This window comes from Rhinatrema bivittatum, chromosome 12 (assembly GCF_901001135.1).
Source record: "Rhinatrema bivittatum chromosome 12, aRhiBiv1.1, whole genome shotgun sequence".
NCBI lineage: Eukaryota > Metazoa > Chordata > Amphibia > Gymnophiona > Rhinatrematidae > Rhinatrema > Rhinatrema bivittatum.
In genome coordinates, this window is record NC_042626.1 from 10,904,066 (window position 1) to 10,917,787 (window position 13,722).

Below are 13,722 nucleotides of genomic sequence, written 5' to 3' on the forward strand. Positions count from 1 at the left end.
TTTTCCCTATATGCATCACCTTGCACTTATCCACATTAAATTTCATCTGCCATTTTGATGCCCAATTTTCCAGTCTCACAAGGTCTTCCTGCAATTTATCACAATCTGCTTGTGATTTAACTACTCTGAACAATTTTATATCATCTGCAAATTTGATTATCTCATTTGTCGTATTTCTTTCCAGATCATTTATAAATATATTGAAAAATAAGGGTCCCAATATAGATCCCTGAGGCACTCCACTGCCCCCTCCCTTCCACTGAGAAAATTGTCCATTTAATCCTACTCTCTGTTTCCTGTCTTTTAGCCAGTTTGTAATCCACGAAAGGACATCGCCACCTATCCCATGATCTTTTACTTTTCCTAGAAGCCTCTCATGAGGAACTTTGTCAAACGCCTTCTGAAAATCCAAGTACACTACATCTACAGGTTCACCTTTATCCACATGTTTATTAACTCCTTTAAAAAAGTGAAGCAGATTTGTGAGGCAAGACTTGCCCTGGGTAAAGCCATGCTGCCTTTGTTCCATTATACCATGTCTTTCTATATGTTCTGTGATTTTGATGTTTAGAACACTTTCCACTATTTTTCCTGGCACTGAAGTCAGGCTAACCAGTCTGTAGTTTCCCGGATTGCCCCTGGAGCCCTTTTTAAATATTGGGGTTACATTTGCTATCCTCTAGTCTTCAGGTACAATGGATGATTTTAATGACAGGTTACAAATCTTTACTAATAGGTCTGAAATTTCATTTTTTAGTTCCTTCAGAACTCTGGGGTGTATACCATCCGGTCCAGGTGATTTACTACTCTTCAGTTTGTCAATCAGGCCTACCACATCTTCTAGGTTCACCATAATTTGGTTCAGTCCATCTGAATCATTACCCATGAAAACCTTCTCCAGTACGGGTACCTCCCCAACATCCTCTTCAGTAAACACCGAAGCAAAGAAATCATTTAATCTTTCCGCAATGGCCTTATCTTCTTTAAGTGCCCCTTTAACCCCTCGATCATCTAACGGTCCAACTGACTCCCTCACAGGCTTTCTTTCATTAATCATAATTGGGCTGTTTTCGTTTGCAGTAAACAGCCTCCCATGATCCTTGTGGTTTGGGGGGTGGGCGGAAATAAATTGTATTAAATAAATAACTGTATTGTATTTAAATTTGATTACATGCTTTACATCGTAAAACCTAAAACTGGTTACGATAAAGCTAACCACTTTTTAAAATAGACAGACATAACAATATACACTCCCAAAATAAAAAAAAATCAAATAATCCCCGACAGTTCTCCAACATTGCTCCCCTCCCTCGCAAACTGAGATCATACAATAACCCCTCTCCCCCACACCAATAAATTGCTGTCACTGGCCAGGTAGGAGGGAGGGGGGAGTGCAGAAGCAAAGAAGACTGGAGGGGGGGATGTGCTTACAAGGGGAGGACCTAGGCAAGCCCATCAACCCTCACCCAGAATGCTTATGGGCACTGAAGTCCCAAATCCAGCCCTGTAAACTATTTAATGTATTTATTGTAATTGTTCTGGCCTTTCTTTGCGAACCTTTCCGAGGAGACCAGAGCCAGATGCAAGCTTGAGTTTATGAGCTATAAATTTCCACAGATTCTGCTTGGAAATAACAATAGTATCAGGTGTGTTATTAATTTAATGTCGTAAGCGAATGTTCAGCAGATCCTGTGCACAGAACCAACATTTAAGTACATCCAACAGAAATAAAAAGTGCATCACGATTTATATAGGAGACAAAATTACAGAAAATCATTGAATTCAACCAAAATATGATTATATCCAAAATGCAAGGAGACTTTAAAAAAATATAATTATATTTTTTCATCTCTGGAAACCTTTTATAAATCAGACCTTATATGGATTATTTTTAAAGACTGCATATAGAACATTTGAAAAATAAATATCTGAAATGTTTTCTGCAATTCTGCTTGCTTGCTGCCTAGTTTGGTAGCTTGTTTAAAGTATGGTGCAAAGCACTCCCATCCTCAGGGTTGCTGCATCATTTGCCGACAGAAATAAGAGGACAAAAAGGAAAAAAAAAAAAAAAGAGGTGTGCATGGGAAACTGAAAAACCCAACATGAAAAATTTCTGACTCAGACCTCGCAGAATTAGGGTGTTGCCAACCCTGTTTTCAACTTTCATGGCGAAGTTTAAAAAAACAAAAAGTCCCTCCCATTCTGGAAGAGGCAACTAGACTGGGACTGGACAGTCACTAAAGAAAAAATAATAATTTATACAATCTATTAAACAACTTGAGATTGCAGACAAAAAAAGACCATCAACTACCCAAAACATGTAACTAGTAAATGGTAGAATCTTTTTGTTCTTTAATTAGATAATTTTGCACACTTGGGGCCCTGTTTACAAAAGTGTTTCCTTTTACTGTATGTGTGGCAAAAGCCAATATGGTGCTGTGGCTTAAGAATTTAGTGTACTGTGCTGAAAGGGCCCCCCCACCCCTGCCATTTCAGTAACTGCTAAGTGTGCCCCAGGGCTCTGTCCTGAGCCGTCTTCTCTCTAAATTTCTTCCCTTGGTGCTCTTATCGCTTCTCACTTTCAATACCACTTTTATGCTGATGACTCCCAGATTTACCTCTCCACACCAGAAGTTTCACCACAATTCCAGTTCCAAATTTCAGCCTGCTTGTCTGATATCATTGCCTGGATGTCTCGCCACCACCTTAAACAACACATGGCCAAGATGGAGCCTTCTTGTTTTCTCCTCGGCCCTCTCTTCCTTCATTTTCTGTCTCTGTGGATGACATTCTCACCCTTCCTGTTCTCTTGGCCCGTAACCTTTTGGTCATCAGTGATGCCTATGCACATTCAAAATGCTGCTAAGTGCGTCGGTTCTTTTGCTATAACATCGCTAAAATCTATTCCTTCCTTTCTGAGCATGCTACCAAAAACGCTCATCTGCCTCTTAATTGCCTTTTTCTTAGACTACTGCAACTTATGAGCTTCTCCACTACAGTATACAACTTATCTATCTTCAGTGTCACTATAACTCCTCTTTTCAAGTCAATACATTGGCTCCCCATCTGATTCTGTATATAGGCAGTTTAAGCTTCCCTTACTAACCTATACCTGCATTCACTCTGCAACTCCTCATTACCTATCTTCTTTTCTCTCTCCCTACACCCTTCTTCATGAACTTTTTCATCTGGCAAGTTGCTCTCTTATCTGTGCCTTTCTCCTTTATTGCCAACTCCTGACTCCTTGCTTTTCATCGTCCTGTGCCGTTTGCCTTGAATAGACATCCTGAGTCCATTCATCATGCTCCTTCTCTGGCCGTATCTACTTTGAAAACTCACCTTTTAGAAGCTGCTTTTTTTTTTTTTTTTTTTAAATCCTAAGTACTTCCCTACAATAAATTCACTTCCCACAGACTCTTGTTTGTCATGCATGTTTGACTTGATAGATGGTAAGCTTCGTGGAGCCAGGGACTCTTAATGTGTATCTGAATAGTGCTAACTATGTCTAGTAGCGCTTTAGAAATGATAAACGGTAGGAACTCCAACAGCTCAGTCCATGCCCCTCTCAAAGACGTATCCTCTGCCTAACACACACTCTGTATCCCCCTTGCTTTTTAAAATAAGGCCCTTACCCGTTAGCACCAGTTCTTATGGAGATCTCTGATGTTGCTTGACCACTCTCTTAGGCAAATGGTGCTTGATCACATATCTCTGTCTTTAACTAGTGTAGGACTCAGATTGCTCTGTCTATCTTTTGTGAAGTTGGTTTAATAAATTGCATACACACACAGTGAAACTTTGGTAAAGAAGAAAAATAAAGGCATTTCAAGCTTTATCCTCAGTATAATTGTGCATCTTTTACAAAGACTGTAATATACTGCCAAAATATCACTGAATTCATCTACCCTGTCTTTAGCAAAATAGTTTCTTTAGCACATGGTGTGCATGACTAGCAAAGTCCTGATCTGTAGCGATGTTTGTTTGGTCCTTGTAACTTTATTTTGTTTTAGTATTTTAGGTGTTTCTGTCTCTCCTAGGCTACTGCCCATCCCTTCTGTTAGTTACCAGAAAAGGCAATTTTGGCCAATGTGATGGGGGAGAACTCACCTCTTTGCTGGTGTTAGGTGTGAAACCTGAGGGACTGCTCTGTGCACTGACTGTTTCTTTAATCACTGTGAAGGGTTATGAGGCAGTGTACTAAAGTTTTGACTGAGTGACCCACCCAGATCATTGAAGATGAGCAGTGGTAGCCCTGGTTCTTATGCCCTTGCCATTCTGGTTGTTTTAAGATAAGCAGGAACTAGGCAAGCGGTGATAAAAAAAAAAAAAAAGAAGAAGAATCGTAAGAGTATTTATATGAGACATTCCAACAACCATGACAAGAAACTTCAGTAATGAACGAACTTGGTTTTAATAATTGCACAGTGGTTTGTAATCTAACAGCTTTGGGTTTGTGATGGGACCAACTTTTGTCAGATTCTGTAACCAAATCATCTGCAACCTCTCTCCTACTCTGCAGCCTTCAGAGCTTGAAGTAGTAGGTTGAGCTCATAACACCAGGTCTCATAGCGGTAAGCCATCCGGATCTGGGCGACATTTGTCTTCCTAATGTCGTTCCCTTGGGGCCCTTCCTTGTGGAAATCTTCTCCAAGGAAATGCAGCTTTTCCTAGGGGGGGAATAATGAGCCAGAATTGAGTTGCTGTTTCCCCAGTTGTCACTCCCTCTCCCTGCTGTCCCTGGGGACAACTTGCAATGTTCGGACAACATGAAAGATGATACTACCTAAGGATTTGCTTATTGCAAAGCAGAAAATAACTTTTAACTTAGTTTTGGATTGTACTATAATTAAATTAGAAATGTTATAGTTTTTGTTACAAAGAATATCCATTAAAGCAACTTTATTATTATTAGTTCTTGTTGCAATGAGGAACATGCCCAATCTGTCTTGTTTTTAATGATGTAGATAGAGATTTAGGTTTAGTAGAGTCTATTAATACAAAGTCGAATGTGATAGAGAAAGGTCAATGTCACACCAAGAACAGCCAAGCCAGCACACCTCATTGGATAGCCCTGACTGGATGACGCTGTTTCTCGCTATTTCACACATATCACAGGTGCTGAGTTTGAAGACCTGGGCGGCGATGGCATACTCCTCCATCAGAGGTTCCTGGAAAACACAAATGCAGGTGGGCCAAGGTCAACGGTTGAGCTGCATGCATAAGCAAGACCGCACACTACTGCACTGCAGACATGAAAACCTTCTTATTTATTATAAAAAAAATACAGAAAAGCAATGACAAGGTGGCCAGCAGCAAAGAGAACAGACGTACAACCCCTTCTCTCCACGACGTTTGGCGCTAGAAGTTTTAGCTTGGTGAGTAATTTATTTGATCGTGCACTGATTCTGTTCAAGTATCAGTGGGCTGCAACAATGAAGCCACGCAGCTTCCTTTCTCGGCCCATTTTTATTAAGATCAAGTGTGAATTCTGAGCCATGAGCTGAAGAAGATCCCTTCTCGCTCTTTTGCTCAAGACTTTGCGGAATTATGGGGACAGAGGGGGTGGGGTTAATGCCCTGCCACTAGACATAGAGAATACAACAACATCACAGCCATGACTAAAGCAGAAGTAAATCTCCAGCTTAATCAAAACAAAAAAAACGTCAAGCATGGACTTGCTGAGCCTCAGTAAGAGCTGGATTCAGGCAGCTCAAATGATCCAGCCCAAAAAAGTTCATGGATACAATTCAGTATTAACAATTCCCATTTAAACAGCGCTGCATGTTTTGGATAATCCACATGGCTACAACACCCCCTCCTGCTCCCCCCACAAAGCATTTATAGTCTACATTTGAGTGCAGGGAGGTTAAATGACTTGCGCTTGGTCACACTGAGTGCCAGGCAAGGCTAGCAGAGCCAGATCTTCAGGTTTACAAATTTATGTGCTCCCATGTGGTGTAGCACTGGGATTAGGGACTTCCTCACAAGCAGGCTCTCCTGTCCATCAGGCTACTGGTGCATCAAACAGAAGTCTGTCCTCTGTGGCCTTGTCTGCATGCACAGGCCTAGCTTTTCCTTTCATGCCATGACCCATTTCTGCATACTGTACAGCCACTATGTGCTATTTATAGCCATCTTTTAATTGTACACTGGTAATTGGTGCCTTGATCGCCCTTTAATTTTGAGTCTTCAGTATTTTTTTTTCCCTGCAAAAAAACTCATGTCAGTTGATGTGATACGTTGCTCACGAGATAATGGACTATAAGATAGATGGAATCATTATTCCTGCCTGCTAGTGCTGGGAGATCAGGTTGGCACCTATGGCTGAATAAGAACATACCATTGTGGGTCAGACCAAGGGTCCATCAAGCCCAGCATCCTGTTACCAACAGTGGTCAATCCAGGCTACAAGGACCCAAACACTAAGTCTATCCCATGCTACTGAGGCCAGTAATAGCAGTGGCTATTCTCTAAGACAACTTGATTAATATCAGGTAATGGACTTCTCCTCCAAGAACTTATCCAGTCCTTTTTTAAACCCAGCTACACTAACTGCAATAACCACATCCCCTGGCAACAAATTCCAGAGTTTAATTGTGCATTGAGTGAAAAAGAACTTTCTCCGATTAGTTTTAAATGTGCCACATGCTAACTTCATGAAGTGCTCCCTAGTCCTTCTATTATCCGAAAGAGTAAATAACTGATTCACATCTACCCGTTCTAGACCTCTCATGATTTTAAACACCTCTATCACATCCCCCCTCAGCCGTCTCTTCTCCAAGCTGAAAAGTCCTAACCTCTTTAGTCTTTCTTCATAGGGGAGCTGTTCCATCCCCTTTATCATTTTGGTTGCCCTTCTTTGTACCTTCTACATCGCAACTATATCTTTTTTGAGATGCGGCGACCAGAACTGTACACAGTATTCAAGGTGCGGTCTCACCATGGAGCGATACAGAGGCATTATGACATTTTCCGTTCTATTTACCATTCCCTTTCTAATAATTCCCAACATTCTGTTTGCTTTTTTGACTGCCGCAGCACACTGAACCGACGATTTCAATGTGTTATCCACTATGAAGCCTAGATATTTTTCCTGGGTGGTAACTCCTAATATGGAACCTAACATTGTGTAACTATAGCATGGGTTATTTTTCCCTATATGCATCACCTTGCAGGCAACATATGCAGGTACCTGGAGCACAAAATTCTGAAGGTACCCAAAAAAACTGGAACTCTCCTCTGCTCTTTGATTTCTAGGTAAGAAACCCCGAACCCCAGTCCTCTGCCTATGGATGCTGTAATTTTAAATCTAGCCTTGCTGGCACCACATCCATAATGGCGTGACCCGAATAGTCATCTCACCCCACACAGTGCAGCAGCGTGAATGAAGCTATAAGAAACTGAACTAGGACTGTACCTTAGTGTAGTGGAACTGCATTGGGTCATCCGTGGAGAGGGAAACCATCAATCCCTTCTCATGGAAATCCAGCAATGGGTTTTTTGCGTACTCCAGGAAGAGGCTGTTATTACTGAGCGGTGACATGGCGATGGGGATTTTACAGAGAAAATACAGATACTGCAGCACGGGGCTCTGAAGGAGAAAGACCAGAAATCCATGACATAGAATGAGAAGTCTCAATACCATGCAACTGTAGGGGACAAGGAGAGTAAGAAAGGTTTTTGAGGGTGCCTTTCATGCAAACTGTATCCCAAAGTGCCTCATGAAAAAGACAGAATTGGTACCAGCCTCTGTAGGTTCTCTTTTTGGAAATAAAGTCAAGACCTGCCTATTTGAGCAGACGTTTGCTAATTAGTTGTTATTTTTCTGGACTAAGGATGAGTGTCTGTGCAGGAGATAGGTTCAAGGCCAATATTTCTTCTTCGTCTATGGACTGGGATAGGGATGGATTGCCAATTTTGGTAGGGGGACTGGCATACAGTTAAGTTTTCCTTTTTGATTCATGGTGATGCTGCTTTGTATGAGGACTAGATGTGATCATTATGTGCTATTTGCAGAATCACTGACTACTATGTATAGGATGTGTTCTTTGACAGGTTGAGGTTAGGGGCTTGGACGTGTTTTTATAAACTGTGTTGACTGTGTAACTGCTTTGGGGGTTTTGCAACATAAGGCAGACAATCAAGTGTAAAATAAATAGGAAGAATTAATAATTGTGTGAACATAGGCTGCACTCCACTGGGGTCAAGTTTAGGGAAAGCAGAAGCAGGCCGGAGGCACAGAAGGTGGTCACGCAGAGGAGATTGTTGGTGACCTGGGACTCCGGGCGTTACAGCTCTCTGGCGCTACATTTCTCCACTTTCCTAATAACCAGCTTCAGCTGCCATTATTGAACATCACAATTTTGTGATTTCACAGGAACTGCCTTGGTCCCAGAGAACAGAACATGCCAGGAATTGTGTTGGCATGCGTGAGGAATAGAGAGCTTGGGAGATGGGTATGGGGGGGGGGGGGGGGCAGGAGGGGAAGAGGCTCTTTCCTCATACGCTGTGCTGCTTAAGCCAAACTGTAACACAGAGACCTACGTAACAATCCCTCACTGCACAGCCTCCACAAACCTCCTTGCGCTGATCTTCTCCCTGGGGGTTTTCATCGTTGCCCATCCCCCCATATCCTCACTCCCAGTGCCCAACTGTGCAGCAACTCACTGGCGATTTCAAAGACTGCTGTGCCTTCTATATTCCTGGTGCCAGTGCCACACCTTGTGTAGGTGTTCAGCTCCTGCTGATAGTCTCCCTCTCTCACTTTCTATCCCAAAAGCCTGAGCAGGACACGTTTCTTTGGGCAGGGCTGTGCTGTACACTGAGAGCAGTTCTCATACTCCTGGAAAGTCAGCATATTGCAAAACAAAAAAAAAAATCCTTCCCAGTTCTTTGCAGGTGAAAACGTGCATTGCTCTGCCACACCTGCACAATCCCGATCCTCAAAATTGCACAAAGGAAATAATTCTCCACTCACCTTCTTTAAGTTAAGACCATGAGATATGTTGTCTGCAGTCATGAAAGCTGCCAGCAAGTGAGTAATCGCCCCGGCCTCTCCACAGTGCGGACGAAACAGGAAGGTGTTCATCCCTCGTTCTCTAAAGACAGTGGGATATTTTGATAGGTGACAATACAGTACAGAACCTTTTAACCCTCATGGGATCATCAGGGGAAGTTTGAGAAGGCCTGGGCTAAAGCTTTTGACCTTTAGGGCAGGGTTAAATAATAATTTTAAAAAAACCCCAATGATAATGCATTTCCAGTATTTATGAGTGATGGTCCACTGAGCTATATGCATTCTAAAATGTTCTTCCTCCAATGCGTTTTCATCAGTGGAAGAGAAGAAAAGTCAGACGCTGACTAATAGGGCAACCACACTACTTTATTCATCAATGAAAGAGAAAGATACTTCCTTCCTCCTCTAACCAAATCTCTCTCAAGACTTTCCAGTGTTGGAGGAGAAACAATACAGAGTTTGGTAGCACCTTTTACAGTACCTATTGTTTACTGTGCCTATGGGAAACAAGGTTAGTAAATCAGGCACTAATAGATTTATTGAGGTACAAACTTTCCAAGGCAAGAGTCCACTTGGTCAGATGCATGAAGTGTAGTGCAGGAGGTGAGAATTTATATTCATGATGGACAAGATAGTGAGGAAGCAGTTAATGTGCAGGGAGGACATTATTACCTTGGCACAGTTAATTAAAGTGAGGCTACAATGTGATCATTTTAACTAGGCTGTATATTCTATCCTTCTCCCCTCCCATCTGTTCCATCATGTCATACACCCACCTCACTTTGTTTATCTGGCCACACTTTATGTATCTAGCCAAATAGCAGGCTCAAATTTAGATCCCTAACTTTTAGACTCCTAAATATGAATTTTCAGCTGATAATTTAGGAACCTAAGTTCAGCTGAAAATAGGTGCCTAATTTAAGCACCTAATTTAGAGGCCTAAATTTAGGAGTTTGGCCTTTTTTGAATATTGGCCGACTTACTTCCTGAGGTTGTTGAGAACCAGGATGTTGGCATACATGTAATAAATATAGTAGGTGTAGGAAGGGTTCTTTTTAATGGTCCACTCCTCCGGTGTTGGACTCTTGCAAGAGAACATGAAACCACTGTGCTTGGATTCATCATCCACGCTATCGAAGCCGGTCACCTGCCAGATTTCCCAGAGAATTGCGTCAGTGCAGTTTCAGCAAAAAGCCTCTGACCCAACCACTGCATGCAATATTTAATATAATTTTCTCACTCATGTTCATAGCACACCTACCCATTCTTAGTATACTGTGTGATGTGCATTACTGCGGCCAAGTCACACCCCCCCCCCCCTTTAAGGTTAACGAAGGGAAAGGTTCATTCTGTTTCCTTTCAGGTGTCCCTTTCCTTAAAATTATGCTAACTCAAAGCACGACTGTGTCTCACGCAAAGCAATACTTCTTAGGGGATTAACACAATTTTTTCCATGAAACACTAGGATGCATCACACATTTTCAAAAGATTATTCCAGTGTCACTTAGCAGCACGAAAGATAAATTTAATGGATATTTCCTACTCATTCTCTGAAGTGCAGGGATAACCAGGGAAGAAGTTAGAAGGGATATGACCAGGAGCCAGGCATCCCATGTTTTTAATCCTGTGCCTACCACTGACTTTTTGCGTAGCCTCCAACAAGTCGCTTTGTCTCCCTGTGCCTCAGTTCTAGCTAATAAGCATATTAAATAATTATAATTTTGTGCTTCCTCTCATCTCCAAAAGGTGTTGTGCAGCACCTAAGTATTAGAAATGTCAAGTGCCATGATACTAGCTACAGAGGCTGCTACGTGATGGATTCTGCTTATAGAACTCATTGGGGGTACTGCTTAGATGACGGGGCATGCTATAAATTCAAAAGATTATAATTGCTGATGGGTGGATGGGAGTGAGAAGAAATTTGCATAACCAAGAAAGCAGTAAAGGTAATGATTATTATCCAATTACAACTGGATCAACTAGGGTTGATTATTATTTCATACAGTACTCACTCTCTATAGAGCGCTGTACAAGGTAGACATGGATCATATAGGGATTGAATGAATTCCTAACAAAATCCATACAGGAACAAGGAACAGAGGTCCTACAAAGTTGGTGGATTAGCAGGGATTAAAAACCTGTGGCACATGGGGATAAAGTGACTTGTCTGAGGTCCCATACAGTGAGCAGCAGGGCCAAGGTTCAGGGAGACAGAACAGGAATGAACACCAGGGACTTGCATTCCCATACCTGCATTAGTTGTGTTAAATGGAGAGGATGTTCAACATAGAACACTGGAAATCTGTGGGAGATTAAATTCCATACCTGTGACTTCCTAAAACATAAAAGGTCATTTTCTCTTGCACCAATAAAGTCTAAACTCCAATTCGAATCTGTCCCACACATATCTCCTCCCATGTAGGGGAGAATTTACGTGCTGATGCCTTTTCTAACACAGGGGCTCACTTTATGTGGGGAATATGATGATAGTGTGCCCACTGATTCATATACTCATAGCTTTCCTCAGGTAATACTCACATTTCTCAGGAAAACATTCAGTTCTTTGTTGGCCTGAGGGTTGATGGTTGCTTCAAACACAGGCATAAAAATATTTTCCAGCATTTTGCCGAAGTGTGGGATAAAGTTCTGAGCCCGGAAAATATCACTAGAATTTAAACAAACCAAAACCATAGCTGTTATTCTTAGCTGGAACAACCAGCAAACACATCACCTCCTGAACCATTGGAGAGGTGGTGTAAAGACAGAGGACTTGTTTAAGAAGAGATTTTATGAGGTCCTAACTGGAGGACAAATGGATGCATGAATAAGAGGATCTCCTCTGAGTTTTGGTACTGTTTCCAAAGGAGTGGGGGGTGATGGAAGGGTCACAAAATGGTTTTTCCATTGGTATCTAAAGCTGGCTGTTGATAGGCAAAGTTTGCCTCCCCCCATTAAAAGCAGCTGAGGAAGGTCTGACAGTGTGGATTTTTCCACCTAGCCTATCATATGACTGTGTTAGAAGGCACAGCGAGAAGACACATAGAATGTTAAATTGAATCCACTCAAGTCCAAAATTATTTTCAGTGCACTGCATTTCCAGCAAAAGAAAATACTACAGATCAGCAAGACCATCAACATTTTGAATTGCCACCGTAAACCTACTCCAAACTCTAGTTATTTGCTCATGGGTTGGGGTTTGCCAGTCACAGTCCAAAACTGCAACAACCCCTTACTATCCCTTCCAAAAAATCCTAACTGGTGAAATAATATGAATGTCACTTTTCTAAACCGTTGTGTCTTCTTTTGTGAGGACGGTATATAAAACGCATAAATAAATTGTAGGTAAAATCAAAGTCGCCAGTTGCATCAGAAAACACCAAGAAGCTGATTCAGACCTCTTGGTAATATTTTGCCGTAAACTTCCAAATCAGCAAATCAGATGACCTGATCCTGGCAAACCTCAATAAGGCTTGCAACTAAGGTTACCACATCACCCAAACCAACCTGAACAGGCCTGGGGTTTTTTCCCTCCTTTGCATGCATGGAAATGTAATTCCTGCTTCTTAGAAAAATCAGAATTACATCAATGTACTGGGGAGGAAGACTCCTATTTGACAGGGTCTTCCAGCAAAAGAGTTGGTTAAATGTTGGGAACCACAATATTGTACAGGCCTTGGACATGGTCACCCCTACTAAAATAAGACATAAGAAGGTCCATATTAAAAAACCATTTAGACAGATAACGTAATAGTTATCTGTCTAAATAGCTTCCCCAGTTTTATTCAGCCTTTATCCAGCTAAATTCTTGCCAACTAATAAGCTAGGTGGCTAGAATTTAACCAGATAAGTTAGGGACAGTCCAGGAGCATAACTGGGAAGAGTTGAGTTAACCTGCTGTTAACTGGCTCACTTAGCCGGCTATGTCTGGTTGAGTCAAAGAGCTGTCCTAAAGTTAGCCAGCTAATTAACGGGCCGATACAGTAAAGTCCGCGGGAGAGCAGACGAACGCCCTCTCTCCCGGCGCGCGCACCGGCCCCGCGCGTCCCTAGCGCCTCCTTTTTGACAGGAGCGGCGGCTGTCAGCGGGTTTGACAGCCGACGCTCAATTTTGCCGGCGTTGGTTCTCGAGCCCGCTGACAGCTACGGGCTCGGAAACCGGACGCCGGCAAAATTGAGCGTCCGGTTTTCAGCGCGACAGCCGCGGGCCGAATTCAACATTTTTTTTTTTTTTTTTTACTTTTTTTTTACTCTTCGGGACCTCCGACTTAATATCGCCATGACATATTTCAGCGCTTCAAAGTGGTTTACATTCAGGTACTGTAGGTATTTCCCTATCCTCAGAGGGCTTACAATCTAACAGGCCGATACAGTACAGTGGAGCACACTGTTAACTGGCATTTGGATGCGCGTTTGACGTGCTAGCTTTACCCCTTATTCAGTAAGGGGTAATAGCGCGTTGAAAACACGCGTCCAACCCCCCCCCGAGACTAATAGCGCCCGCAACATGCAAATGCATGTTGATGGCCCTATTAGTCATTCCCGCGCAATACAGAAAGTAAAATGTGCAGCCAAGCCGCACATTTTACTTTCAGAAATTAGTGCCTACCCAAAGGTTTAAGTTAAATGAGTCCTGCCTTTTCTGCTCACTTAAAGGTGAAGGATTTGGGGGGTACAGCTCAAGTCTAGTTTTGGACTGGATTCCTCTCT

At 42.3% G+C, this 13,722-nt stretch overlaps 1 protein-coding gene and 1 long non-coding RNA gene across 3 annotated transcripts in view; one reads left to right on the forward strand and one right to left on the reverse strand.

The window, feature by feature from the left end:
* Nucleotides 1-4,392: 4,392 nt before the first annotated feature.
* The window catches only part of AMPD1 (adenosine monophosphate deaminase 1), a 44,358-nt gene continuing 35,028 nt past the window's right edge, over nt 4,393-13,722 (reverse strand). Inside the window, exons 10-15 of the mRNA XM_029573446.1 lie at nt 11,555-11,681; nt 10,000-10,163; nt 8,978-9,098; nt 7,418-7,591; nt 5,058-5,168; nt 4,393-4,667 (exon numbers count right to left, since the gene is read on the reverse strand). Of these exons, the coding sequence (XP_029429306.1) occupies nt 4,509-4,667; nt 5,058-5,168; nt 7,418-7,591; nt 8,978-9,098; nt 10,000-10,163; nt 11,555-11,681 (856 nt within the window). The 3' untranslated portion in view covers nt 4,393-4,508. The remainder of the gene's footprint in view (nt 4,668-5,057; nt 5,169-7,417; nt 7,592-8,977; nt 9,099-9,999; nt 10,164-11,554; nt 11,682-13,722) is intronic.
* LOC115074199 overlaps nt 5,113-13,722 on the forward strand; it is a 41,821-nt gene continuing 33,211 nt past the window's right edge. For both annotated transcript variants that reach the window (XR_003852209.1, XR_003852208.1), the window contains exons 1-2: nt 5,113-5,187; nt 5,288-5,375. This is a non-coding gene — a long non-coding RNA (uncharacterized LOC115074199). The remainder of the gene's footprint in view (nt 5,188-5,287; nt 5,376-13,722) is intronic.